At 39.3% G+C, this 27,669-nt stretch overlaps 1 protein-coding gene across 3 annotated transcripts in view; it reads left to right on the top strand.

Moving 5' to 3' along the window:
* The window catches only part of SLF2 (SMC5-SMC6 complex localization factor 2), a 30,684-nt gene extending 4,558 nt beyond the window's left edge, over positions 1-26,126 (top strand). For 2 of the 3 annotated variants that reach the window (XM_072039730.1, XM_027460073.3), the window contains exons 2-20: positions 880-923; positions 1,224-1,927; positions 2,933-2,990; positions 3,976-5,126; positions 7,420-7,502; positions 8,430-8,540; positions 8,815-8,982; positions 10,558-10,660; positions 12,043-12,118; positions 13,894-14,035; positions 14,459-14,567; positions 15,665-15,841; positions 16,442-16,539; positions 17,249-17,336; positions 17,818-17,937; positions 18,413-18,490; positions 20,661-20,747; positions 22,143-22,211; positions 23,365-26,126. In XM_072039730.1, the coding sequence (XP_071895831.1) occupies positions 880-923; positions 1,224-1,927; positions 2,933-2,990; positions 3,976-5,126; positions 7,420-7,502; positions 8,430-8,540; positions 8,815-8,982; positions 10,558-10,660; positions 12,043-12,118; positions 13,894-14,035; positions 14,459-14,567; positions 15,665-15,841; positions 16,442-16,539; positions 17,249-17,336; positions 17,818-17,937; positions 18,413-18,490; positions 20,661-20,747; positions 22,143-22,211; positions 23,365-23,400 (3,502 nt within the window). In that variant the 3' untranslated portion in view covers positions 23,401-26,126. The remainder of the gene's footprint in view (positions 1-879; positions 924-1,223; positions 1,928-2,932; positions 2,991-3,975; positions 5,127-7,419; positions 7,503-8,429; positions 8,541-8,814; positions 8,983-10,557; positions 10,661-12,042; positions 12,119-13,893; positions 14,036-14,458; positions 14,568-15,664; positions 15,842-16,441; positions 16,540-17,248; positions 17,337-17,817; positions 17,938-18,412; positions 18,491-20,660; positions 20,748-22,142; positions 22,212-23,364) is intronic. The other variant, XR_011810095.1, reaches the window with a different exon arrangement.
* The last annotated feature ends 1,543 nt before the right edge of the window (positions 26,127-27,669 follow it).

Genomic DNA, 27,669 nt, shown 5'->3' with positions numbered 1-27,669 from the left:
GGCCATCCGTCTAATGCTCTAACATCCTCTCCTCAGTCATCTGTAGCTTTATGCTGCTTGTAAAGTTGCTTTTCATGCCAGAGGCTGTCTCAGGCTGAAATTTGAGTACAATTTTTATGAAAATCGTGTAGCTTTGTGCTGCTTTTTAGAATTTTTGTGTGCAATGGAGTGAGAGCTTGATCTTAAATGGGTGATTTTGCCATGTAACCTGTGCCATGTTATTTCATGGAAACTACTTCTGCTTGATCCTCATAAGGCTGTAGAGGAAAAAGTCTCTCAGTTGATAATTCTGCTTTCTGTAGGCTTACTAGAAATCAGTAGCGTAGGTGGTTATAGACAGTTTACACTACACATGTGTGTAGTCTGGTACATAAGAGGTGGCTGTGTTAAGGGGTCTGAGACTGGATTCAGAAGCTATGGAGAGCTGATCCGCTAGGTTGCGGGTGCTGAAAGAGGAGAATCCTGTTCTGTCCACCTTCCTGCTCACCTTTCATTGTGTTGGCTCTGGCCTCTTCCTGAACAAATTCAATGCCTTGATCTGACAGAAGGTGACGTTTCTAGGGGATACCGAGTTGAATAGCTCTTAGTTTAAGCTGGTGGGTAGGTGAGACTTACAGGGTTGGTGAAAGAAGTGGTGTCTGAGAGGGCGCTGGCAACTTGGCTTTGGTAGCCGAGCAGAATAAAGGCTTGAAGGCAATGATTGTGGTGCTTGCTGTGATCTGTCAGAAAGCTGAACTCCAGATTGAACTAACAGCTACTGGCTTTTAAAAAAAGTAAAAGACCTAAAAATAAATCACAGCGTTCTAATTTTATTGCTGTTTACTGTGTGGGCATTTAGATATTGTTCTTCTTAAAAAGTAATATTTGTTTTCTTTTCAGAAACCAGTCTATTAAAGAATTCTTCAAACCAGTTTTAAAACAAGGTAATTATAATATCTCCTATTTTTTTAAAAAAAGTGTGCAAAAGTATAGTCTACTCTTATTCCAAACTGGTGAAGTGATGTAATGGCTATAGCTTACCATGCATGTCAAAATGAGCATGTTTAATTTTTTCTAACATAATTGAAAAACTAAATATTTAAATGAATACATCTAAATAGTGGTGTAATTATTGGTTAGTTATTCTCTCATGCTTCAGCTAAATTGTTAATAGCAACTGCAGCCATGGCATTTTCCAACCTAAATGATTCTGTGATACAATGATGTTTTCTTTGCTCTTTTAGACCTTAGCCATAAGGACAGAAGTGTGTTGTGCTCCTCAGACGTGACATATCTAAAAGATGCAGGAAATGGACTGCCGGTTTTAAGTGCTGAACGTTTTGAGAAGAAAATATCTTCTGCAAAGAAGGTTAAACGAAAAAAGATGCCAGACCAAACGCCAAACACGAGTCCTGTGTTAGATGCCTTTCGGAGAGGAATTAAGGAGAAAAGAGGCAACATGGACATGCTGGAGAACAACGGAGCGTGCAAGTCACTGGGTTCTGTATACCCAAGAGTTGTGGTTCGAAAACTCCTTGTTAACTCAGGTTCTCCCAAATGTCTCTTGACCAAAAATGATAAAGCTATCAAGACAGACCAGGGAAAAAATGAGAAGTATCTGGGTGTAACAAGAACACCATTGTCTTGCGGAAATTGTTGGGAACAGGAAACTGATTTTATGGATCTAGAAGAGACCAGTTCAGACTCTAACAAATGGATTTCATTGCCACAAGCTGATGCTCAGAAAGCCTGTGCTCAAAATAATGACAACACGTTATTGTGTCAGAACTTGGGGCTTCCCACGAACTTGCCATGCACTTCACCTGACTCCACATTGAGGTTAGCACTGGGAACTCTGCACAGAGAAAGAAAGTGTAAGAAACGTAGAGTCAAACGATCTAAGGCGCAGCCTGTAATGCTGATCTCAGGAACAAGTGTGTCACATCAGGTGTGTTTAAAAACATTGTTAAGGCTTGACAGCAGTGACCATTGTGCATGCCTTCTTTGTCTGTCTTTCTTTTTTTTAACGTCGAGTGAAATTCTGGGCACTGCCTCTTTGAGTTGTAACAAAATCCATGCTCTTTTGCTGTTCTTTAAAAGTGTGCTCATGCTTGGGTAAGCTGTTTCATAACTATTTTTCAATAAATGAGAAATTCGCTGGCTGAAGAGCAAGGGAGATGGGCTGGTTTAGATGCGAGCATGAAGATGCAATGCAATTTAAACGGTAATTATTTTGTAGAAAAAATGTCTTACTAAAAATGATCTTTCCTTTTTCACTACAGTGTAGTGTAGGGAACAGATGGGCAATTATCTACTAGTTAGGAGTTGCAGTGAGTAGCCGTTCAGATTTATGCACTTAAGCCACAGTACTTGGGTAGAGGTGGGAGTGATCCTGTTAAGTATGTGATATTTCATTACACATTTAATTATTTTTTTCTTTTACCAATCAGGATAGCCCTTTAGAGGGTAGGTAATTACTTGAAAGGATGATCATTGTGTGCCTCCATAATATGTTATGAATTAATAAAAGAAATTATTAAGCTTGTTTCCTTTTTCTCATTAGCACTCCTCCTGTATTTGCTTGTCAGTACTTACTATTGCTTTGTTATTAAAGTTCCTAATGGATTGTTTTGGGAAAGGCTAGCTAGCCTGTTACCAAATAGCCCAGGGAGGCAAGTGGCTAATGGCACTCATTATTACTGAAAGTGGGGAGATACAGAAAGAGAAGCCAGTCTGAATAAAAAGCCCTAAAATTAGGGTTTGGGGGAGGAGTCCTCTTGTCAAGATCTTTGCAGCAGTGTTTTAAGTTTGTCTGGAAATGAAGTATATTCTCATATTTCTGAGGGTGTGTGGAACTGAGCCTGTGCTGGACTTGATGCTTGGCTCAGGACATCAACATCCTATTTTTAAAAGTATGCAATTAACTTTTTATCTTCTCTGATTTTGTTTTTAGGAAAATGGATATCAGTTAAGAAACATAACACATTCTGGTTCAGGGGAGGCTGCCTCAGGTAGTGCTGATAATATTTAATTATAATTGAGCAATCAAGTCCATCACTTAATGTCTTTTTAAAGTGCTTTTTAAAGTTATGTTTATTTTACATGTATGTAGTTAAAACATATTCTTCAGCTTTTGATAGGTATTCTGACAGTTCAGTGCAAGAAATATGAAGGTGAAGGTTACTTGATAAAGAGGGTTATTTTGGTAGTGTGATTCAGGTGACTGGGACAGTTCTTGTACAATTTCATAGGTTTGAACAGTAGTGACAGTGGTTAGAAGTGGTTTGTAACTAGATAAAGGAAGCAGATTTAAGATACTTTTCAGAAGTGTTGTGAGTTTGCTATAAGGAGTAAATCTACTTAAATTTCCCTGTCAAAAATTATTACTGCTATATAGTCAAGGTTATTTCTAATACATGGCAAGCTTGATGAGTAAATTGGGACCATTTAGTGAAAAACAGATTGTTAATCACTTAATTAAAAGTGATCTCTTTTTGTCTTAATCCCTGATATTTTTTTTTTTATAGTATATCTTGCATTTTGGAACATCTATCTTCACTGTGGTGACTAACAAAATTTGAAATTCAGATTAAATAACAGTAACAAAAAAATCCAACCACAACATTATTCTTATTGAACAGAATGGTAAAATTCAGGCAGTATTGTTGTTTTCTTTGCCCTTTTTAACCATATAATTTTCTCTATGATAAGTAGAACTACTGTAGTGTTCTACTGTAGGTGCTGAGCTGCTTTTAAAATAAAAGGACTTAATTTCATTTTCAAGTTCATAAAGGTGACAATCTAAGAGTACAGTGTAGAGTGAATCTTAACTGCAGTCTTCAGTGTTCAAGCAGAATTGAAATGTTTTTCCTGGTCAGTAATTTCAGACATAGCACAGTTTAAAAATGTAAGTTACTTGTTTTTAAAGGGTAGACTGTTACAATTTTGACTGTTTTTTAGAACGGTGGTTTACTTTTTCTTAAACGTTTTTCGTAGATGACCCAACCCAACTGAAGCAGTTTCAAACACATGATACTCTCAGTGAATTTGGAGATGATACCTCATCCAAGAAAGCTGCCAGTACGTGGGAAAGCCAGTCTGTTCCATCAGCCTATCTTCAATCTAATTCGTCTTCTGGGCCATCCAAACAAATCGGCTGTCCTGGGAAAAGAAAACATTCTGTGATGAGCGTGGATGCAAACGGTTCTGAAGTAACAGGTTTGAGCGACCCTGCTTTCAACTGGTCACCTCAAAAAAGCAAAAGTAGGAAGTCTGCTTTTGTTAAAAACGTTGGCTTAAAGTCTCTTTCTAGTGGTGTTCTGCAGCTAACGGAGGTTACTGCTCTACCTGGACCTCATTCTGCTTATTCAGAGGAATACCCAGAGGATGTCTCAAGGAATGAAAATGAGAAAAATAATTACTCCTCGGTAGATTTGTCATCATTTTCTGCACAGAGTCCTAATGAAAATAACCAAGTTTCTCTTGTGGATACCAAAGAGAATCAATTGCAGGTGGCCAACTCTCACTCTTTCTTGGAAAAGTCCCTTCCTTCTCAGGAGAAAAGTACTGTGTTGCCTTCCCTACACCACATAGCACAAAGAGAAGCTGTATTCACAAAAGCCGTGAAGCCTCAATGCCACATGGCTGGCTTACCTTGGGTGTTAGACGCTAAGATGGAGCAAGATGGGAAAAGACCAGAAAGACTCAATAGAGCTGATGATGTAGAACCCAGCAACGTTTTTTCAAAACCAGAAGAAAATAGTTCAGAAAATGCTTCCGATTTTTGTTTGGTGAAAGGTTCAGGGAAACTTTCAGGCTCAGAAGAGACTGACGAAGGACTTCCCTGTTTGTTGCCTTTTGAAGAAGAGTCCGAGGACAGCAACCATGCCTCTTCACAACTCTCACAAGAGTTAAAAGTTGAAAGCACCTGTTCAGAGATGTTCAAGGTGAACGGAAAATCAAAAATCAGCTTTGATAGTGAAGATGAGAGTTTGGGATGTGCTCTAGATGATGATGATGATGAAGAACCATTCGTGACACTGCAAGAAATCTTGTCTGCAACTCCCAAGCCACAGACAGAAGCTTCGGAAGGAGACTGTTCAGACAGTTTTTCTCAGGACACTGTGGCTCCATTGCTGAAACTTCATGTAAGTGGCTGAAACAAGCAAACAAAGAACCATTGTATCAGGTTACGTTGCCCGTTTTGGTACGACTCTTTTCCTTTAACTGAGTTTTCATGCATTAAGAATATTTGCCTGTGAAACTGGTGGCTGAGCTTACTTGAGGGTCCTATGCTGCAACGGTGGAATTTTGTCAGTTAGAGGGTGCTTTTTATTGTTTTTGCCGTTGGCATGGCTGAAAGATGGTTTGTGCAGCTGGATTGCGTGAGCTGGATTGCCATCAGCGTTTTTTCAGGAGTTCTGGCTTTGCATTTTTCCCCTAAAGAAAAAGGGGAGAGGTTACACTTAGAAGATGTGTGGGGTCTAATGTTTTCAACTTTCTGATGGGGCAAGGTACTTATGAGTTGAAGTTAAGGAGAGGAAATTGATCTGTCCATTGAGAGATCTGTGCTAGACTGCAACAATATATCCTTGTCACAGTTTGTGATCTGTCAGGAAGCTGTGTGTAAGTTCTTGGTCTGTGTGAGGTATTTTCCTTGAGGTTGAATTTCATGGAAATTGGAAGTACTTTTAGAAAGGATTTCAGAAAGCTGAATCTGCTCATAGGGGATGGATGAAGGAGTATTTAACTACCAGTTTACAGGATATTATGGTGATGAATTGATTTATTTTTAAAAGTTAACCTATTCGGTCAATTACAGCATGTCAAAAGTTGTTGGTTTTGCAGGTTTATTGTAAAAGAATAGTTTAGTTAGGAAAGTCCTATACTAGGACTTAGCGTAGCGTTCCTTACAAAGCAGATACGGGTTGGAAATGGCTGTACTTAAGTGGATCTGGTGGGGATGGAGTTAAATTTTTTGCAGAGCAGCCTGTGTTTTGGTGCTTTGTATTTGTGGCTAAAACAGTGTTGATAAGACACTAGGTTTTGGCTACTGCTAAATAGTGCTTGCACAGCTGACCAAAGGGATATTTCCAGTGCTGCATCGTGTCATGTTCAGCAATAAACCAAAAGGTGGCGGGGAGCTTCTGGCAGGTAGCCACGAAGCCACTGCTTGGAGACGAGCCGGCTATCAGTCTGCTTGGGGGAGGTGGTGAGCGAGTGCCATTTGTGTCAGTTTTGTTTTCTTCCCTCTCTTTTCACTTACTAAACTGTCATTATCCAGCTCCATGATTTTCTTGCTTTTGTTCTTTCTGTTTTCTCCCTGGTACCACTGGGAGGGAGGAGTGAGCAGGCTTTGTGGTGCTGAGCTGCTGGCTGGGATCAGCCCACTAGTTTCAGCAAACAAACCTGTTGTTAGCAGAATGCCCGTATAAATACAGCTCCTTGTCCCCTTCTCCCATTTATAAATCTCTGAAATGGTTTATTTTGCTGATTGAATTTCTTTTAAAAAGTATTTCCATAGGCAAGTGTTGAACAGTCACAATTATTTTATCTGCCCTTACCATTAATTATGCACATTATAGATCAGGTTTTTGTGGTTACATACATACCCAGCCTTAACCAACAGGTCTGTGTAATTAATGGTTAAGAATGATAAACAGATGCAGTCTAGATCAACTTTTTGTGGAACATGTATGACCACAGTGTTTGGCTTATCCTGTTTGTACTAATTCATGACCAACAGGCACAAAACAATTGAACTGTCCCAAAAATTCCACGAGCATGGTTTTTGCATGTACTAGCGTTCTTATCCTTTTTTGTAAGAGGGGGCATATGTAAAACTGGATGCAATCTTTAACACGCCCCAACCAAACAACTAAGGAATAAACAGATATAAAGTAAGGTAAGAGGGCTTCAACCTACCCACAAAATTTCCCCACAAAGATATTCTGATTGTTACGTTTGAAAGATATCTCTAGGCAAGGGTGAAAGTGACAAAGATGTGCTGAATCATTTTAGGAGTTTGTCTCATGCACAAGAAAGGGGATTCCCAGCGTCTCGGTGGATAGTGATAAAGCTATGAAGCACCAGGCTTCTGGTGCTAATGCTGTTCATGAAGGTTAGCTGGAGGTTGGCCCCAGGGAGAGAAGAAGACTTGCTTTGCCGTTCAGATCCATTGTGAAGCATAATTATTTCTAAATTAATCACAGAGAGAGATTTAGTAATTAATGGAAAACTATCGAGGAATTGAGAAACCCCGTTAGTTGTCCAGCTTTACTGGGTCTCCTTTGATTTTCATTTTTTAATTATTATTTTTTACCTTCAGCTAAAATATCTTAAAATATGAAGAGATTCATATTTTGACCATATTTGTTGCCTAATAGTGAATCAATTGGTAGTTTGTGGCATTTCATAAATATCTTATTACTTCATTTACAGCTTTCTAAGACTCCTGTTGTTAGCCAGGTGTCATATGTGAACAGCTTGGAACATCTCTTGAAGGAGAAAGAAGAATCTAAAAGGTTTGTTTCTTAAAGCTGCCTTAAAAATTTGGTACGAAGTTGTGGATGCTTAGATTTACCTCGTCTCCCCAAAGCGGTGGGGTTTGGGTAGCAGCACGCTAAGCTTTGCCTGCTGGTACCACTAACATATGTCTGATGGAACCTACCAGTGTGGCTTAGCTCTGAAAGCTGAGTGACAGGCTCCTTGCAAGCAGTAATGAGTGGTTTGTGATTAATCTGTCTACCCCACAAGAGGTGGACTAAATTTACTAATGCTGTTGTTGCAGGTCACTGAGCCAGCTAACAGCTGCTAGTCAGGCATGAAATCAGAGTATTTCTGTAGACTGATTATGCTAGTTCCTTCAAAATCATTCGTAGCTTAGTTTTGGTTTCCAGAGTTGTGTAGACTGACAGTATCCAAGTAGTTACAGAATTCAGAACTAATACATGCTCTTGGAAGAGATCTTTCAGGTAAAAAGGAATGTGGTATGTGTACTAATGGCAATCAGCAGTGAGTATATTCTTTTTTTTTGTAAAGAATCTGTCCCTAGTTAACAGTGAACCGACTAGCAACATAGCGGCTGCTTCTATAACTGACACTATTTAACGAATAATATGCTAGCATTAAGCTTTACAAAATAAAAATCTAGGAGATACAAAGTTTTTTGCAGTTGCAGAAAAAAAAAAATGTCAGCAGCTGGTCTGAGTGCCTTTGTCTCTCACAAACTACTGACTGAGTGTGGTTGGAAATTCATTAGGCATTGGGAAACATGAACTTTGTATCTTGGACTAGCAATATGCTTGTTCTGTTACACAGATACAATGTCTTGTATGCTTTTGCCCTGCTTAGTGAGCTACTGGCCCCTGGGTTTGGGAGCTTGATTCTTGTTTCCTTCTGTTGTAGATACTACATGGTGATGATATGTTTTGCTGTTATTGTTATTTCAGATTAGATGAACTAGAAAAATTGTTACAAGAAAACATACAAGAAAAGGAAACTGATTCTTCAGATAGAGAAGATGAGAATGTCACAGATGAAGACCTCTCAGAAGAACACAGGTCCTTCCTATTCATAAACCAATTAAACCTAGTTCTTCACTTTGTTTTCCTTGCCTTTTTTTCCTAATCTCTCTCTCATTCCATCAGTTGTTGCTAATGTGTCTAGTTTGAACCGATTTATCTTTTAGGGTTGTGTGGATTTTCTTAGATGTTACTGTATTATAATCTAACTCTACCTTCATATGCAGTTGATGTGTTCGTCATCTTAAAATGACTCTCAAACAGCACATGGCCTCTCCTTGAAATTCATAAAAGTATTTTTTTAATTTTGTAGGGCGTTTATAAAGAGATTTTCATTAACAGCTCGTGCCATACCTGACTACCACCCCGGAGAAGACATATTTGATTTAACAGTCTCTGGGAAAATCTTCAATCAACATGACCTTGACTTGAGGAATTTTTATTTCATCCCTCAAAATCCTATAGAAAAACTCCTCCTTAGGTAAGAACATCCTCTTCATTCTGTTGTGTTTACTTGTAAGATTTTCATAAATGCTAAAAGTTTTTAAGATCAAATAGTATCTTTGCATACAAATGAACTCATTCTTACAAAGTAGGCAAGACTGACTCTTTTTTCCTGTAATTCTGCTTTCCAGATTAGCTTCATAGAACAGTGAATAGTTACTTGAACCTTCTTTCTTTACTCCTCAAATTTTTGAAAAAACATATTAATTGAGGCATCAGGGGAAGGGGGGAGGAAAAAAGTGTCCTGACCTCTTCCATATTTTTGTTGCGTTGGGCTATCGCTGGTAATCTGACAGATTTGTGGAAGATGAGTGCAGAACTGAAATATTAGGATGAACAAAAGCTTAAATATCTCAGATGGATGGTCACAATGGTCCTCTTTCTAATGTTATGTCTGCTGAAAACCTTCTGTGTTGAATGACCCTGGGACTTAAGATTCCACATAATCGGGATTGCAGGAAGTTACAGTTTACGGCATCTGTTAGATTCAGTCAGCGAGCTAAGTGTTTATATATGCACAGACACAACTGTTATATAACTGGTGGAGATTTGTGGTCCATTTTATGAGGCTGTCAGACTACAGATAGATGGACGATTTTTCTAATCCACAAGTGCAAATCCTAAAAGTAATTCCACTGATTTCAGTTGGTATTTTACTCTGAACTTGCATCAGTGAAACTGAGGGAGCTGTAAACATTTGTATATTTTGTTGTGGCTGTAAGGAGGGGGGTGGTTTCTCCTTGTCTCCTGAGGAAGTCGGGCTTGTGATAAACTCCTCTGGCTTCAGGCCTCTTTATTAATATGTGAAGGTCACAGGGATGCAAGCTCTAAGAAATATCTTGTAAATCAGTGACTGGAGGAATGAGAATTAAATGAATTGTCCCTTGCAAAATGCAGTTATGATTTAATTGCTTTGGTGTTCTGAAACCATCCAGCTGGCACATACTGGCTGCCCAGCTGACACATGGATGTCTTCCTAGCTGCTTCGTTGGTCAGGCGGGTAGATGGATGGGATATGGAGAAGCGAGGAGGCAGGTCTCACAACAGAGCTACCTGTTCTAGTAGATACTGAGAACAGAGGAGCCTAAACAGGGGTACATGGTAAATTGGGTATCTAATTCAGCTGCTTATGGCACACACTACTTGCTAAGGAAGATTTCAACTAAAAGAACTTACTACTAAATCATACAGAGTTCTGCACCTCGCAAATTTGCCTAGCAAGATGAGACCATTTGGTTTTATTTGCTTCATTTTGCCTCTAGATTATTTGAAAGATTCTTCAAAAAAAAAGAGAATTCAAGAAATTTGAAATGTTTTTTCTCTTTTCCTGTAAGAGTTTGTAAAGGTCATTGTCAGTAAAAAAGCAAATAAAATAAAAATTTGGTATCTTATTCGCTAATCTGACAGAGCCCATCTGTGTAGACAGGAATAATGATTCATAATACAATAGCGTAAATCCATGTTTGTTTGAAGCCATTTTAATTGTGAAACTGTTGATTCAACCAATAATGGATTTTTCTCCTTTTTCTCCCACCCCATCTTTGTCTTACAGTTCTGATGTAACACAGCAGCTTTTTCTAGCTCTTCATGGTTTTCTAAGTTCTGCTTACAGCTGTAGCTTGTGTCCTGCACCAATTCTGAAGTGGCTTTTCCAGGTAAGACCACACTGTTCTGCAGTTACACTCTGTCAGGTAGAATATTCTTCCTAGAAGCCAGCTGTTGTGGAAGTAATCAACAGAAGTTTGTGAATCTGTTGCATTTTTTGAGCAATTTTTTGATCAAAATGCCTTCTTTTTTGGGTTCTGGTTTGTTCTGCAGACTACCTTGACTGTCACTAGTGATAAAAGGCTTTTTCCATGCTTTTCTCCACACTTAGAGTGGCTGTAAAGCTTCCTGTCCATCTTTGTGTGGTATTTCATCTGAAAAAAGCTCAGCACGTGCTAGGTGAGAGGATATTTTGGGATGCTCATAATGTGGGCCACATCAGAAGCAAATATGTATCTGTTTCCTTCCCCACACACAAAAAAAAGTACATGCTGTAGTATGTACCTTATATATCTAAATACGAGCATTATCAGAATTTTTATTCTGAAACAGTCAATGTGCATTATGGCTCAGGAAAAAAAAAGTAGAGATGCTGTCAAAGGAAATATTGTGGCTGTCTTCTTTCTAGATGCCTGTGCTGGTACCCAAGTCCCCAGGGAATGTGCATTGTTCTGTTACTCACAAAATGCCCATTTCCTATCTTCACTCCCTTATTACTTACCGCTTTCTGACTGTGCCTGAAATGAATAGTAAAGATGGACTGCCTGCAAAATTGCAGCCTGGGTCTGATGACTCCCTTTCTGCTTTTGCCAAAAGGAAAACGTTTTTGTTTTCCATCTCTTTCTCTCCCGCTAGGAAAGTACTGCCTTCCTTTCTTACGTGAGCTCTGGCGTTCTTCTGATAAGGTGGAAGGGTGAGCCAGTTCGGTTTGCCCACAGAGCACAAAACTGTCCAGCACTTGGGGGAGAAGAAGAGGAGGTTTTGCTGGCCTGGTGAAATGTCAGGGAGTGTGACGTGTATTTCATCATATTCTTGTAGTTAATAATTAATCGTTTTGGTGTAGTCTTGCCCGTGTTCTACTTACCTGCAACTGAAAAAAGTTGAGTTCAATGCTCAGTTGCCCTCACTTCTGATGATGGAGTTCAGTTTGATCACGGATACAACAGGTTCCAAAAGGACAGCTAATAATTCATTCCTCTAATCCTCAGTACATTCTTAAGAACAGACTTTCAACACAGGGTTGCAGTTTTTCTGATACTGTGAATAATTACTTTAAAAGCATTCACAGAATGTGTATACTGCTTGAAATACTGCTGGAAATCATAATAGTCCGTTCTCTCTGATGTACTATGCATTAGAGAATTTGGTATTTATTTTCTGTTTTTTTCTTTTAATTTTAACGAAGAGTTGTTTTTTTTTTTTTTTTTTAAAGAAAAATGTTATCTGGCAACTTGATGTTTGACTCATAGCTTTTTTTTTTTTCCCTCCACAGATGATGTCTGTTCATCCTGGCTATTGTGTTTCCTTGCAGATTTTAAACAGTTTGATGGAAATAACAGTAAAAAATGGTGAGTATTTGAGGGATGGAAGACTGACCATCTAAACAAAGGTATTTCCCTTCCATGAAGTATAGGAAGGTGTTGGGAAGGAAGGAAAAAGCACAGGCTCTGTCTTGTAATTCTGGCGTGAATTTAAGTTCTTCTAGCCTTTGTGCATTATGTAAGTAACAGGAATTGGTCTTCACTGAGTTTGTGCAAGCTGCTCACAGGGAGTGGTCCTGGCATATATTTGCAAATGTGTACATCCAGTACAGAACCTTTTAAACACGCTTCTGTTCTTTCACAAATGGAACTGATCTAAGGAGGAGCCCGGTCTGCTCAAGTTCACTCTCCTTCCCATCTTTCTCTTCAGAAGATGCAGACATTCATTTCATAAATTAAGAACTACAAGGTGGTTTTCACATAGTCATACTCAGTATGTAGCAGTGCGTGGTTTACTTTCCAAATAAATGGCAAAAGTGAGAGGAGCTATACACTTCCATGTAAATATTTACAAGGGTCTGGTTCAGCCTACGCTGTTGCTTGTTTCCTGTGCGTTTTGCCTTCCTTCATCTGTACTCTGAGCTGCTTCAGTACCAGTTGCTTTATGTGTTCTCAGTGTCTTTGTTCAGATCCATCAGTCACTCTTTAAATTAACAGTTAACATCATTAAAGTAATCAAGATCATTTGACATTCTTGGGCAGTTCTATTGAAATTGGTCTACTTATTCTGAATCTTGTTTGAAACAGGACTGTGAGCTGATATAAGAGGAAATGTAGCCTCCTTTATTTTTTGCTTTGTTGACTTTAAGCTCGTTTCAGAATGAACAATTCAAGCTGATCAGTGAGCATTCAAAGAATTAAGACTAGGAGAGATCTTAGCCCATCTCTGACTTATGTATCTACCTTAAGCAGGATCAAATAGGCTACAGTTGCTCCTGAAAAGTTTGTCTAACTACAAAATTGCAAACTGTGGAGTCTCCCAACTGTTCTGAGATGTTCTGTTCTGGTGCTTAACTAAGGATGCTTTATTAAAAAAAAAAAAAAAGGGAAAAAAAGAAACATCAATAAAACAAACAAAACACCAAAAGAAAATGAGGAACACTTGAATTGAACGTTGAGATCTGAACTTGCAGTGTCTTGAGTGATACTGTTTTATTATATTTGCCTTTTTTGTTCTTAAAGAATTAACCCTGAGAGAGGATTGACCCAATTCAAAATTCTAGTGACTTCTGTCATTGTTTGGAAAACACTGCATCGAGTTTGTCACCTTGCTAGTTTGTATCCTATACAGAATCCTGTGTACAGTTTGCAGCTGTTCAGATGTGAGTCGTGATACAGATCAGCTTTTTGCAATGAGCATTTTTGCTTACCTCAATCAGTGAATTCCTTGTATTTTGCACTTCTGTTCTGAAAACCTTCCCTGTCTTGAAAGTGGAGATAAGATTTTAGTCCCATTATAACACCCTCTTACCTCTACCTACACAGAACAGTAATTTATCTGTTCTCTTAAAAGTAAAATCTTGCCTTCTTGCTTGTTCTACTGTATGTGGTGAGAGACAGCTGTGAGAGAAAATGGGTGGAATCTTAAAGTAATTTACCTGTTACATAGGAAAGATGTTTCTTAAGTGTAAAATACTGCGCAAGACTACCCCTCACACTATAGTTCTGAAAATAACAGCAATTTTTCTGAGATTAGAGCTGGTAGAATTGATGCAAACAGCTGAATGTATTTGCTTCCCTGAAAAGGAACTAATGTTAAGAACTAAATTTCAACTAATCCATTCCATATCTTTTACTTGTAGCTTCCATCAGCGATGAACAGTCTAAACCCTGGATACCTTCACTAGCTGATGTGTCAACTGTTTTTGTCAATATGGGTGTTACATTTGCGTCTCTCTTTCCATTGGAGCATCTGCAGCCCAACTTTAATGAGTGTGATATTTTGTAAGTGTTTTCATTTTGACACCTATTGCTTAGATCCTGTGAAAGCAGGTCTTGTGTTCAGAATGTAGAATCAGAAGGTTTTTCTTTATTTTCCCCTATTCTGTCTCCTTACATTCTAAACTTAGGTATTCATAGAATAAATAAGCCAGAGTTTAAAACAGTTCCTGCCAGGTAAGGATTCAGCAAATCAGAGTATTGTTCTTTGTCCTACAACTGTCTAACGGGTATTAACTTGAATTGTTGCCTAAACAGCTGGGCAGCATTGTAACTAATTGGTTATAAGTTTAAGACGTGCTCTGTAGCTGGGGATAGTTCTGATTTGAAGGTGTTTAAACCATGCTGGTTTCTCCTTCGGTTTGATGCAAATAAGCCTTTGTGGGCTTTTAAATTGTTGATTGCTCAGATTAGCATCTCTTTCATTAGGAGTCAGATGCAAGGAACAGTGAACAAACAACAACCAAGAGAATCTCTTTCCTCTGCCAGTCCAGCCTTCGCCAGTCTACCAGAAAACAATCTAATGAATGTAATCAAGGTGAGAAAACTCCAGTTACTATGCAAGAGTTTTTTTGTTTATTTTTTTTGAGGGAAAAAAAGGAACCTTAATCTAGCTCTGGGCTTGTTTTTTGAGTAGGTGTTGTGCTGGCGTTTCAGCTCCACATTCAGCAGAGATTGCTGCAGGCTTGTTGCAAGCTTCAGTTTCCTTTCTCCCTGACTTCCATTGGCTTCTCTCAATTCCTGGTGCCTCCCTTTTCCAGTGTGGCTCTCTGTCAGGCTTCTTTGCTCCGTCATATAAAAGAAAAGTGTCAGGGTGTTCCAGTGGGACCGGCAGCTGGTATTGGCTGTTGTATTTTATGCTGCCTCTGTGTTAGCGCAGCTCACAGAGGCACATGGTCAGTCCCTGTGCAGCAGAAGGTGAATGAGGTGGGAGCTCACGGAGGGCAGGTGGAGCTGAGACTGCCTCTTTTATGGAAGTGAGCTGTGAATCCGTGCTGTGTCCTGTGAAACCGTGGGCTGGTCACACTTCCCAGGCTTGTTCTGTGATTAAACATTCCATGAAAATCCTGCCTCTATAACTGGTTTACAAGTTCCTTGTGGAAGTATTTGAACCCTCCTGACAATGCTTCTTTAGAGATTTGCAGTGATCATGTAAATGATCACCTCCTTTAGAGACAGACTTACATATCTCAATTCATTTCTTTCCTTTAAATACACATCCCATACTGTAAGTAATCCATCTGATGATAATTGGGTGGGGAAAAATCTCTTGATTGTTTTCAGTGTTGCTTGTATAGCTAGAAAGTCTGTCAGTCTTCTGTTTAGTTAGAATAGGATTAACGGTGCAGTGTAGAAAGATCTTTTGTACTTTAATGTCCAGGGATTATTGTCATTGTTCAAAAGTATTTCTTTAAATGTTTATAAGATGAGCCTCCAGCAGATGTTTTTTTTTTTTATAACAATAAAAAATGCAGACACTTACTAGGGGAGCTAGTATTGTTCTTGCAATAAGAACAGGAAAACTTTGTTACTCAAAGTGCATTTTAAAGTGAGGGTGGAAAACTTAAGTTCTCATCACGCTTTAATAGAAGCTAAACCAATTTCAGATTTTAATGCTTTTTATTTCTTTTAAAGTTTCTAGATTTCTGTACAACGGTAGTCAAAGGTGGATATACAGACCAAGAAATATTGCTGCTGCTTCTATTACTATTTAAAATAAGCTTGGAGAAACAGCTAAAGCAAGTTCCCTTGACAGATTTTCAGTGCCTTTTCATAAAGCTTCTGATAAGTATAAAAGACTGGGATACAAAGGTAACTTCATAATTCATTTTCTAGTGCTAGATTTATGAAACTGCAGGTTAATTTTCAAGAAATTTATTTTGAAGTTTTATTTTTTCCTTTACATAGCAGAAAAATACTGCTTGTAAATGTAATATTGAACAGATTGGGAACTTTGTGTCTTTGAGATTTAGGAGGGGGCTGGGTGTACTGAGAGACTGTCTGCCTAAAAACATGCTTGCCTGTCCCCTTCTGCAAGGGGACTGTTGTATTGAACTTGCAGCGATTTTGTTAATTATAGATTGTTTAAAAGGGCTATTTGAAAGAATAAATGAAATGATTGCACTAAGCTGATGAAATGTCAGGAAAGGCAACCTGATCTCAGCTACCCTACTGTAAAATAGTATTTAGGAGACATAGCCACAGCTGCAGTGCAGAAATATCTTCATGCACATCATCTTTTACTAGCCCAATTCCTTTTAATATCTATGCTGTGGATATGTTTCTTGGTAGCAGATGTGTATTCCTTTGCAAATAAAACAAATGTCCAATGTCCCCATTGCTTAGTAAATTGGGTGATTAAAAAAAAACAAAACAAAAAAAAAACAAAAACATGTTTTTATTCTTTTAAAGATGCCTGAGCTCTGTCTGGCAGTGAGTGAACTCTCCAGTCAGCACCATAATCTTCTGTGGCTGGTTCAGCTGGTCCCTAGCTGGATAATACGCGGACGGTAATGACACTGTAACAGCTAATTTATTAGTATAAGCCCAGAGCCTGACAAATGCAATAGGTGTAACATTGCTTTTGTATTTTCTTTTGTGTTTTGTTTTTTTCTGGGGGGGAGGAGGGAGATACTTTAACAAACCACCACAAATAGTTAGGTTTTATCATATGTTACAGATGTATGTGCATGTCATTGTGCATACATAGTTTCTTAATCACCTCTGTGGTTGGAAAGGGTCATTTTACATTTTATTTGTAGTTTTCTGGGCTATACACTTTCTGGTACCCTATAGTAAATAAAGGCATAACTTCCAACATCCATCACCTACTCTAATCTTTGGCTGAATGATCAAAAATTAAATGTCCTTTGGGTGATTAATGTCTGATTTTATGTCAATCTGTCAAGAGTTCTGCATCTTTGAAATAAATTTAAAAATGTATCTGAGAGAGAGGAGAACGATTTTGGCCTTTGATTTCAGGCTTGGAGGCAAGCTTCTAGCAATGTTTGCTTGTCCACAAGAAAAGCTGTAATGAGACAAGGATATTTGCACCTTACTAGCCTCTGGTTTAACAGCACCTATCTTCAGTAAATCCAATTTAATAGCTGTGGGCAACTCTATGTCTCGGGAAGCCATGCACAGCCTCAGTCAACATTGTTGAAACTGTGGATTTGAGACTTTCTCTGGGAAAGAAATAAAAAAACTTCTTTTTTTCAGGGAAGTAAGACGACGCCTTAGCCTGGTGATAATAGCAAAGCTTCTTAATCAGAAGCATATAAGAATACCTGATGACAGCGACAAGCAGGTACTGCATGTTTTGTGTGTGTATAATTTTAAAAAGTCTAGAAAACTTAGGTGTTTCTTTTTGTACTTTGGTCATTCTTTAACATGAAAATAGGCTTACGGTATTAAAAATAATCGCTTTTTTTTATTTTAGTGTTAGAAGTATATTTGTACACATGTGTAACCTGTAGCTTGTAAGCGCAATAATATTGCTTAAGTGCCTAAACATTAATTTTGGTCATTGAAAAGAAGTTTATGCCTCTCTGCCTTCTTTTTATATTTATGTAGAATCACTATGAAAACAAGGGGTTAATGAGGCAACATACAAATGCTTTAGTTTGCAAATAGTCAAGAATTACCCAAAGCACGAAATAATCAATTTTAATTAAGAGCCACATTTATAGAAGTTCTTGTGTTAATGGTCATGTGATACGGTAGTGGCACTGTTTCAAATTGTCCGTTGCCAGTGAACCAGTCCAATCTGTTAATGCATCTGTCTGTAGATGTCTCTTCTGCATCAGTATCTGGTGTACATGAAACCGTCTAATCTACTAGAGAAGATGAGAACTGATGAGCAGCAGAATGTCAGTGAAGACCACCTTCATATAGAACTAGAACAGGAGGTATATAGCTGATAGGATTTTTTTTTGTTTGTCTTTTTATGTATCTTCTGCACTTTTGAAAACTAATCTTCTATTGTAAACAAGTTCTAGAAAAACTTGCACTCATCTGAGAATTCAATATTGGTTTGGTTATATGAGTCTACCATGAAATCTCTTAGCAAGTATTTTGATCTGGGTGTAGATAATGGGAAAACAAAGTCAACTGCTGAGTTTAATTTTCAGTAATTGAAACCACAGAAAGCTTTGTGGGTCACTTGGGTAACTTAAAACAGCGTAGTACTGTTTTAAAATGATTCTAATATATGAATGTATTGTTTCATATTATTTACTTAGGCAAATGTGTAGACGTACCTATTCATTTATTAGGCTGTCGGAGGATGCCAGTGAAGTCATAATACTGAATCATTAAAGCAAAGATAATGCTGTAGCTAAAGATTGTGCTTTGACTGCTGAAGCTCTCTTGGTTTCTCTCCAGGTGTACTACCTAGTCTACATCCTCCTTCATCTAGTCAGTGAAGCTAGCTGCTTTGACACTGTAAATTCCAATCAGAGGGTAAGTAACTACAGTGGCTAGATCTTTAGATTTTAAATGGCTAACTATTATGCACTTCTGGTCTATTGTGGTAAGGTGATAGAAGATCACCAGAGGATAACAGCACTGGAAGAAACTTGGTCTGAGGCAAAGTAAATGCAGAAGAGCTCTTCCCTGCAGTTACTGCAGAGAAAGAAACCTCTCCTGCATTTTTGCAGGTGGAATTGTGTCAAAACACAATTTTGTTGATCATCAGACGTTATCTTTCACAGAGTAACTGGAAATTAACTCAGCACAGATCCTCAGAACTCTGGTGATGCTATGAACTTCTTAAGTAAAGCTGAAACTTTAATCTAGAAGAAAACCATTTTGAAAATATCCAGTAAAATATGCTCAACACATTGTGTTTTTCTGTGCTGGAGCGCAGCCATCAGCAAGTGAAGGCTAGGACTGTATCTCTCCTGTTCTCCATAGCCATAGTTCCCTCGTGCTGCGAGATGTGAACATCTGTTAAGTAATACCTTCTGTTTAGCCTCCTGGTAATCTTATTGAGATTCCTGTGAACATTTGCTGTGAGTTGCTTGCTGCAAGATGTTTGTGTAAATCTGTTCTATAAAACCACTCCTGGCTTTTAAGAAATGTGTTATGTGAAGCCTTGAAGAGGGAGGTAAAGCAGTAATATTTGCTTCTGTTTCACAGAATTATAGAATGGCTTAGGTTGGAAGGGACCTCTGGAGGTTCAAACAGGGCCACTTAGAGCAGGTTTCCCAGCACCGTGGCCAGACAGCTTTTTGGGTATCAATGAGGGGAACTCCACAGCCTCTCTGATCAACATGTTTGAGCACTCAGTCACCTTTGCAGTAAGGAAGTGTTTTCCTGCTGTTCAGATGAAACCTCTAGATCTAGAATACTAATCAGTGTTCTTGGGCCCCACTTCCTTCCAAGGCCTTATCCTGTGGGACTTTTCCAAGCAGACCCTTGAAGAGGCCAAAGTCTGTAACAGACCCCCACTACAATGTTGCCTTTAGGGGTCTTCTATTTAATTCTAACCCCATAAGCTGTCAGTGGGCTCCTCATCCATCCCCAGGCAGAGCTCCGTGCACTCAGGCAGCTTTCTCACATACAGGGCAACACACCCTCGTCATCTTCCCAGCCTATCCTTCCTAAAAAGCCTGGGGCTTAAGAGTCTCAGTTGCCTACTCAATTGCAAAAAGATTATCACAGACTGAAAAGTGAAGCAAAAACATCTTTGGTTAAAAAAAAAAAAAAGAAAATAGTTATATTGCAATGATCTCTTTGAGATGTCTTTTACAACTGCTTTCCGAAGACGTATGGGGAATTTGATTAAAAAAACAAACCCACACACAACACGGTCTCTGAATTTCTTGATGAAGAAGAGCCTAATATTCACTGACCTGGTAGGAAAAGAGGTGGCACTGTATATAAATCTTGTGCAGGCTCGATTGGGTAGAAAATCAGTATTATTATTTCAGTTCTAGTCATCTTCCAGTTGGATGGGGGTGAATTGCCATGGTCTTGAGACACCAGCAAATGCTTATAAGCAGAATTTCAGCATGTTTCACCTACAGAGTGGAGCTGTTTTGCAGCAGGTTAGTGGGGGATTAAGTACGAGAATTTTATCATGAGATTCACAGAATATCAAAGATCTTGGGAGCTGTTATTAGGAGGTTATGAAGCTGCAAAAAAGACGATCAGAAGGTTAGAGATCAGTGCGTGTACATTGCATGTGTTTTACCTGTTCAGCCAATTCCTGCAGACTGCAAAAGGAAATTACCTGAGTTATTACTGAAAAGGTTATTTTTAGCTGTTTAAGCTGCAGAACTTTTTTTGTTGGTGAAAGACCTGAGTGGCACTGTTCTTACTACTTTGGGAACAGAAAGGACTTATAAATTAGCTAGTAGGAACTTTGAAATTTTTGATATATAGCCGTGCTCTAATTAAAATTTTGGAACTTTTTTTTCTCTTGTCTCATGAGGTGCATATCAACAACAGCTGATAAAGGATCTCCTGATCTTGTTTGGTTTTGTTTTTTTTTCCCATTCCTTACTTTATATGCTTCAATCTGAAGTTTTCTCCAAAATACAATTGTTACACTGAAATAGTACTTGAAGCATTTTTTTAGTTTCAACGTGGATTATTAAAATAGCTGTTCATTTTTGTCTTTATTTAGCAACACTTACTGAAGCTCTGTGGTGCCTTAGATAAGCACATAAAATGTGATATTAGAGAAGATGCAAGGCTGTTCTATCGAACTAAGGTAAGACAAAGTGGTCTTGGTTTTTTTTTTTTGGTTGGTTGGTTTGAGTTCTGTGTTTGTTTTTTTTTTGTGTGTGCTGTTCCCTCACACCAACCCTGGAATTTCTAAGTTTTCCTCGTGGATCTGTTTTTCCTGGTTTCTCTGTCTGAATCACATCTGTACTCATACATAAATACACATTTGTTTTAATGCACTGGAAACACTCTTTTTGCTAACTACAGGACTAAGAACTCTTAAGATGTGAGCTTGTCATCTTTTAGCTAGTTATCTCAACTTTCAGACCCATGGAGTTGCTCCTTTGCTTCCTGTCAATTAACGAGGACTGCCGTGAAAAAGAAATCGTCTGCTTTTAAGCAGTCTTCTGCTTTTAAAAGCGGAGGCTATGTGCAGTGTGGGACACAGTACGGAAAAACTAGCCTGACCATCTTGCACGTCTCTTATTTTCAAAATAATGACTTAGTTAAAATTAGTTGTTTAAAAACGTTGTGGGTTTAAGCCAACACTATATGTGATGTAGCACCAAGCCTGGATAATTGCCTTTCATTTGCTTTGTGGTACGTAGCTTGCTATAGTTAGTCCTAATTCTGGGACTTTCATGGTCATAGCAAGCCAACTGGGATCACCTCAACTTTGAAAAGCCTTGGCTTTGCCAGCCTTAAATCAAACACTTTTGCCTGTGTACATTCTTAACTCTCGAAGACTTTTTTTTATTCAGCAGGATCAGTACAACATGGATCCTTTTAACAAGTTACAGAATCTTGACTTGAATTTTTGAATATCAGACCCCTGTCTGTTTTGTTTCTATTGCACTTGCACTGGGAGATGAAAATCTTACTTGCTTTTTCCCTTTCACTACTACTTCTGTTGTGATACTGCAGTAACTGCAGAAGGCACCACTGTGATGATTTTACACAGTATATGAAGCAAATTTCAACTCTGAATACCTTGTATTTAACACCTGCTTGTGATTGGTTATGAAAAAAAATACAAGGAATACAAATTCAGACAGTGCTGCATAGTTGGCTTTCATGATTGCCATGGCAGGCACTTTTTTCTCCTCACAAGCAATCAGACTTGTGTAACAAAGCTAAGTTACCCAAAGGCTGAGATGGGTATTTGGAGGCCAGAGGCTTGCATGTTGATGCCAAACACTTAACATTTTAAATCGTCTTCCTGTAATGAGCTTTTGTGGAGTAGATAATTTTGGTTTCAAAATCCCAGATTACAGGGATCTTGTTGGAGTTGAGGTGGTGATGTTCTGTATGCCTGTTGTGAAACTGTTTCCTCCAAATAACCCTTGGGTGTTGGGTTTTTGTTTTGTGGTGTGGTGGTAGTTTTGATTTTTGGCTTTTTTTTTTTTTTAATACAAGTGGCTAATCTAACCTGAATTTGCAGGTAAAAGACTTGGTTGCTAGGATATACAGCAAATGGCAAGATATGATACAAACCACTCGGCTTTCTCAGGTATTGTAATGAAAACTTTTTTTTAATTTCTTTTCATATTGCAGGGTGCATTAAACTCATTCTTTACCATTTGAAAATAGCATATTGATTTCTAAAAGATTTTTTTTTTCCTTAAATTGCTTGGCTGTTGATTATGCTTAGGTGTCTTAGGATAGTCTTTAGTTAAAACCCTTGTTTTGCTGGCCTTGGTAAAACCAAGATTCCATCTTTACCCTTAAAAGTGCTGTTCTCATAAATGGCTTACGCAATAACCTGAAATGCTAATACTGAGTCAGGTCGCAGGGCTTGTCTCTGATTACAGTCATTAGTGGATGCTTTGGAAAGGACTGAGTGGGGCAGGAATGCCGTGATGCACTTCCTGCTATTGTCTGGCACTCTGTCACTTGGAGGCTACTTGAATCCAAGGCTCTATGCACATGTGTTTAACAGCTCTTGATTAACAGCCCCCCACCGCCCTCTGCCTCGAAAGTGTCTAATTTCATGCAATGATGAGGAAAACCCTCTCATGCTCTGTGAACGTGTGCAGTAGCAAGAAATTTTACGATCAGCCCTTCATTAATACTTGCCTTGGCTGACATTGGTGGAATAGGTGGATGACTTCTAAATAGGTGGATGACTTCTAATATCCAGAGCTCAGCTCTGTTCCTGTGTTTCTTAATGTGCTGAGGTCCTCTCTTGGAATATAAAGTTACGTTCAAAAATAAATACAAAAATTGTTCAGCTTTCCAGTAATCTACTGCATTTCTTACAGGAAGTTTAAATTACACATAAGCTTAGTATTGATTTCAGTTTAAAAATGTGTAATCAAACATTTGTCTGTAAAGAATAATAATGACTCAAAGCAATTCATGAAAAAGACATCATTTGTAGTGTCTCAGGTTTCCTGTTACAGGGAGGGAAGGGAATTAGAGGGTAGACATGGTCACAGAGGTACTTAGCAGATGATGAAAGTTATTAAAGATGCTGCTCTTCCAGAGTTGTTTCTTTCAGAGGCAGTTGGGTTTGATTCACATGTGGGGAAACTGGAAAGTGTTTCCAAATTAAAATAAACAAATAAAGAAGAGAGTAGGCAACTGCTTAGCTTAAGGTCACCACGTTGGATTGTGAGTCCTTACAAATTTGAGATGTTTTCTATTTTGTTCTTACTTTTTAGGGAAAACTGCATGACTTCTGGGAGCCAGATTCGTGAGAGCTTGTCTAGTTCAGGGAAAAAACAGAAAAAACTGAAACCAAGGAAGATGCAGAATGAACGGAGCTTCAACTTGGTTGGAACACAAGGAATCAATCCTCTGAATTAGAACTTGGGCTTGATTCAGGCCAACATTAAAAACACAATGATTCAATATGATGATCGTTGTTTTTACAAATACGGTACTTCAGAAAAAAATGAAGTGGGTAAACTGCAAAAGTAGCTATTTCTATAGCCCTGTCTGATTTTCCAGGCGTATTTTATCATACTGAAAACTGAGGGAAGTTTCTCATTTCCATTGCTAATCACAAGATGTTTTCGAAAACAGTATGCATCAGTTTTCTTGCCAGCACACACCTGTAAGCGTTGCTTTAGGGTGTCTAGGAAAGAACTGTCCCGTGATGTGGAATGTGAGTTGAGAAACAGTATTATACCTCCCCTGTTGTGGGCAGGTGAGGAAGCTCAGTTTCACTACGAGCCAAATAACAGAGTCACCTGCACGTGTTAATCTGCAAAGCAAGATTTGGTAAGACCAGCTGGTTTCTCTAAATAACACAAATACAGCAGTCACGTGTGAACAAGTGACCATCTCCTTTGCTTGAGGGTGGAGACAGCTGAAGAGGGGCTGTACCCGAACAACTTGTGGACACTTCTTTGCTCGGTGGTTGTCTTTTATCAAATAAGAGAATCAAATTTGTTATTACAGTGATGCGTTCATTTTAACGTCCTCAGGCATCGATTTATGTATGCAGTGTATGTGACTGCACAGAAAGTGATTCTCTAAGACCACATTGTAAATGAGATCTTTAATACTCAAGTAGTATTGTTGTATTCCTCTTTAAGAAACAAACTTATATTTGTTATCTGGCTTCAGCGCTTTATCTAAACAGAGAGAATAACTATTTCTGAAATGTCAAGTCAGTGGAAATTTGAGGAGATGAGCTTTTGGCCCATGCAAGTAGAAATAACTGTGAGAGCTGTATGAGGTCTGAATTCCTTTGTGCAAAGTCTTGCAGCGTACACAGCGTGTGTTCAGAGCTCCCCAAACTTTGTGAAATAATCAGCCCAAGAGGTAATCTCCTTTTGTACTTTGTGTAAATGCCATCATTTAAATCTTACGCTGTTGTGTTTGGGGGGGGGGGGGTATGTGTATATGAACAGAAATTTAATGTATTGGGTAAAAGCACTGAGTGGGAATCTCTTAACTGTAATTTTTAATAACTATGTGTACATTTTATAATACTGTTTCCTTTTCAATTTTTATAGATTACCCTGTCTTGTATGATAGACTTGCTACGACTTCACAAAAATGTAAAAAAAAGGATCAAATTCAAACAAAAAAAAAATGAAACTTATGTATGTTACATGTTAAAGAACTGCTCTAGATTGGACTCAACTCAGAGGGAAGGTATTTTATTTGCAAATCATATTCAGTGTTTTGTCTTTCAAATGTTAGCGAGTTAGCCTGAGTCTGTGCAGCTGTACCCTTTACAGAATAATCAACTTACCTTAACAGCAAGAGTTACGTGTATGACATTGTTCAGGGGAGAAGAAAAATTCCTTTTTTAATCTCACCGTGTTGTTAAAGAATTGGATGAGTCTACCTCAAAGGGTATCCTTGACAATGGAACTGTTACAGGCTAAAAAAAATGGTGTGGTGGTATGGCAGTGCCACCCTTTGCTCTGCTCGTCTTTCGTGGTGTCAGCCTTCCCTCTGGTAGCATTTGCTTACTAGGCTGAATATATTGTATGTGATTTTATTAACGTTTATATTTTTTTCTCTCTAATGTTGTATAAAGTTTTAAAAAGTACAGAATATGTTTCCTGTATGTAACGTGTATATATTTTCTTACCATGTAAAGTTGACTTTGCAGTCCTGTATATTTTGAAGAAGGAAAGGGTTGGGGTCTAGATTGACACCTCTTTTGTATTGCAGTTCAGAACACATTGAAACTGCTGTGCTTTTTTTTTTTTTTTTTTCCCATACAAAGTAACCACTTTGATACATACTTCTATTTAATAGACCCGTGGAAAATAAAACCAGACGTGGTTTTCTAATTAAACGTCTCTGCGCAAAATGTGTATGCATCAACTGTTTCACAAAAAAATGGCTGCAGGTCCTATTTTGGTCTTGCTGCAGACACTGTAGTTCAGAGGTTCGCAGCTGATGAGCTTACTATAAATGGAGAAAGTCCTGAAGTAGTTCTCAGCTCAGCCAGTTCTGTGTTTTCATGCTTAATGTCTGTGTATACAATCTGGCATTTCTCCTCTCTCCCCCCATCCCCCTTTTGTCTGGACTTGCTTCCATCTGTTTTGTAGCTGAGTAATAATCCCCCAGTTGCTGAAGTCTAGACGTTGGCTGAGTTGGAGCTCACCGGTGTCCCTACAGAGATGATCCCAAAGCATCGCTGCGGAGTCTTAAAAGGGACTGCCGAGCTGAGTACTGCTTCAGGACCGGCAGTGAAATAGCAAACCTGCTGCTGTTTTGTGTTTTGCTGACTCATTTACTGGCCCCCAGCCAGAAGCTACACGCATTGAAAAAGGCTGTTTGCACAGTAAATGTCTTAACTGCTTTGGTTGTCTTCAGATAAGCGTTTTTGCACTGAGGTTTATCTTGATATTACGTTGGTTGTACTAAAAACCATGTTATCTCATTTCACGGACAATTAGATGCACTTTATTGCAGTAATCACAGACAAAAAATTAAAGGCTGCCTATAAAATATACATTTGTGGCTTTTCTTTTTTATTTTTTCCTTCTGACAAGCCTCTGCGTGGCTTAAAGTTTGCTTCTAAGTTGGAGAAACCGGCCAGCACACTTCACGTTGTCACCGTTGTGTTGTGGAACTTGGTAATGGATGGGGATTTCACAAGTGATTAATGACTCGCAGGCAGGTCTGGCTGAAGGTCAGTAGCACGCGGCTGCTTCATTGATGCAGTGGCTGCAGGAACTCTCTGAAGTCCCCAAAGCCGAGGACAGCTTTGGGAAAAGCAGCTGCCTGTGGAACAAGCACGCTGTTCTTACTGGTGGAGCAGCTGGAGGGGCTGCTACCTGGTAGGATTACAGAGGTGGCGTTTTGATGTGGATTTATTTATTTTTAATAATAGGAGGTGGATGCTGTGGTGTTAGCTTCCTGAGCACAGCCAAGCTCTGTCTTCATCAAAGGTGCCTGTGCTTTGAGGGGCTGGCAGGGCCGTACGCTGCCCTTGTTGAACACATTGGGGATGAGGAGCTGCCTGGAGAGGTCAGGCTGATGGATTTAGCCCGCTCCTGGTGGTTTACATTATCTGCGTGCTCTTAATGACGTTCCTAATGACGTTCACGTTGTGATTTTTTTTCCCCCCCGGGCTGTGAAATATCTTTGTGTTTTGCCTTGTGGATGTTTTGCCAGCTTAACTGATGGGGGCCCCTCCTTATCTCGTGTTGAAAAGGCCTTTCAGTGCTGGGGAGCGGCGTGGGCTGCTGATGGGAAGGCTCCTAGAGAAAGTCGATTCCTCGAAGGGCTTGTCCTCACCGAGGTGCTTTTAGTTTTGTCTGCCTGCTGCTTTCAGCCAGCATTTCTTCATCCCGGCAGCAAGGAAGTTGAAAGGGAACGCGTTATCGGGTATCGAAAGTAGCGCCGGGTGGTGAGAGAGGAAAAACATTCCCATCTTCCTGCCTTGATATTTTGGTCTGGGTGCTGAAAGCCAGTCCCCATGCTTGCTGGGTGGAAGTGCTGCCTGCGGAGATGTATTTTCACATGGCATTTAAGCAGCTTTTGGATGCCTTGTAGTTCTTTGTCTCCCCTCTCTCAGCCTGCTGAATAACATTTTGTCTCCTCCAGCATCCCTGCCTCCCCCAGTTCCATGTGGGGCGGTAACAGGGAGGGAAATGGAACAGCTGGAAGTGTTCCCTTGGCTGACATCGAGGTGTCCCAGGCTTTGCCACCAGCTCAGGGGGAGCCCTGGAGAGGTTGGAAGGCCACTGCCCTTCCCCAGGGTGGCAAGTGCTGGGAACTGGGGCTTGGCTCAGAGGCTCTGGGGCTTGGCTACCTGTCTCTGGCTCTCCTTTCTCAAAGCCTGCTTGGAGATGAAAGTCCTGGCTCTTGCAGCTCGGGCAGTAGCAGGAGATCCATTTCTTCCGCAGGCTGACCACCAGGCTGCTGTTGGAATAAAAATTAGAGCTGAAAGCTGTCAGGCTCGGTGCTGGGGAGAGGAGGATGGCTAGGCATTATGTTCTGTGCTTTATTCACCCTGCAGGCTTTCAGAGAGGCGATGTAAATCACGCAGG

This window comes from Anas platyrhynchos, chromosome 6, assembly GCF_047663525.1.
Source record: "Anas platyrhynchos isolate ZD024472 breed Pekin duck chromosome 6, IASCAAS_PekinDuck_T2T, whole genome shotgun sequence".
In the NCBI taxonomy this organism is placed as follows: domain Eukaryota; kingdom Metazoa; phylum Chordata; class Aves; order Anseriformes; family Anatidae; genus Anas; species Anas platyrhynchos.
This window is presented reverse-complemented; position numbering and strand designations above follow the sequence as displayed.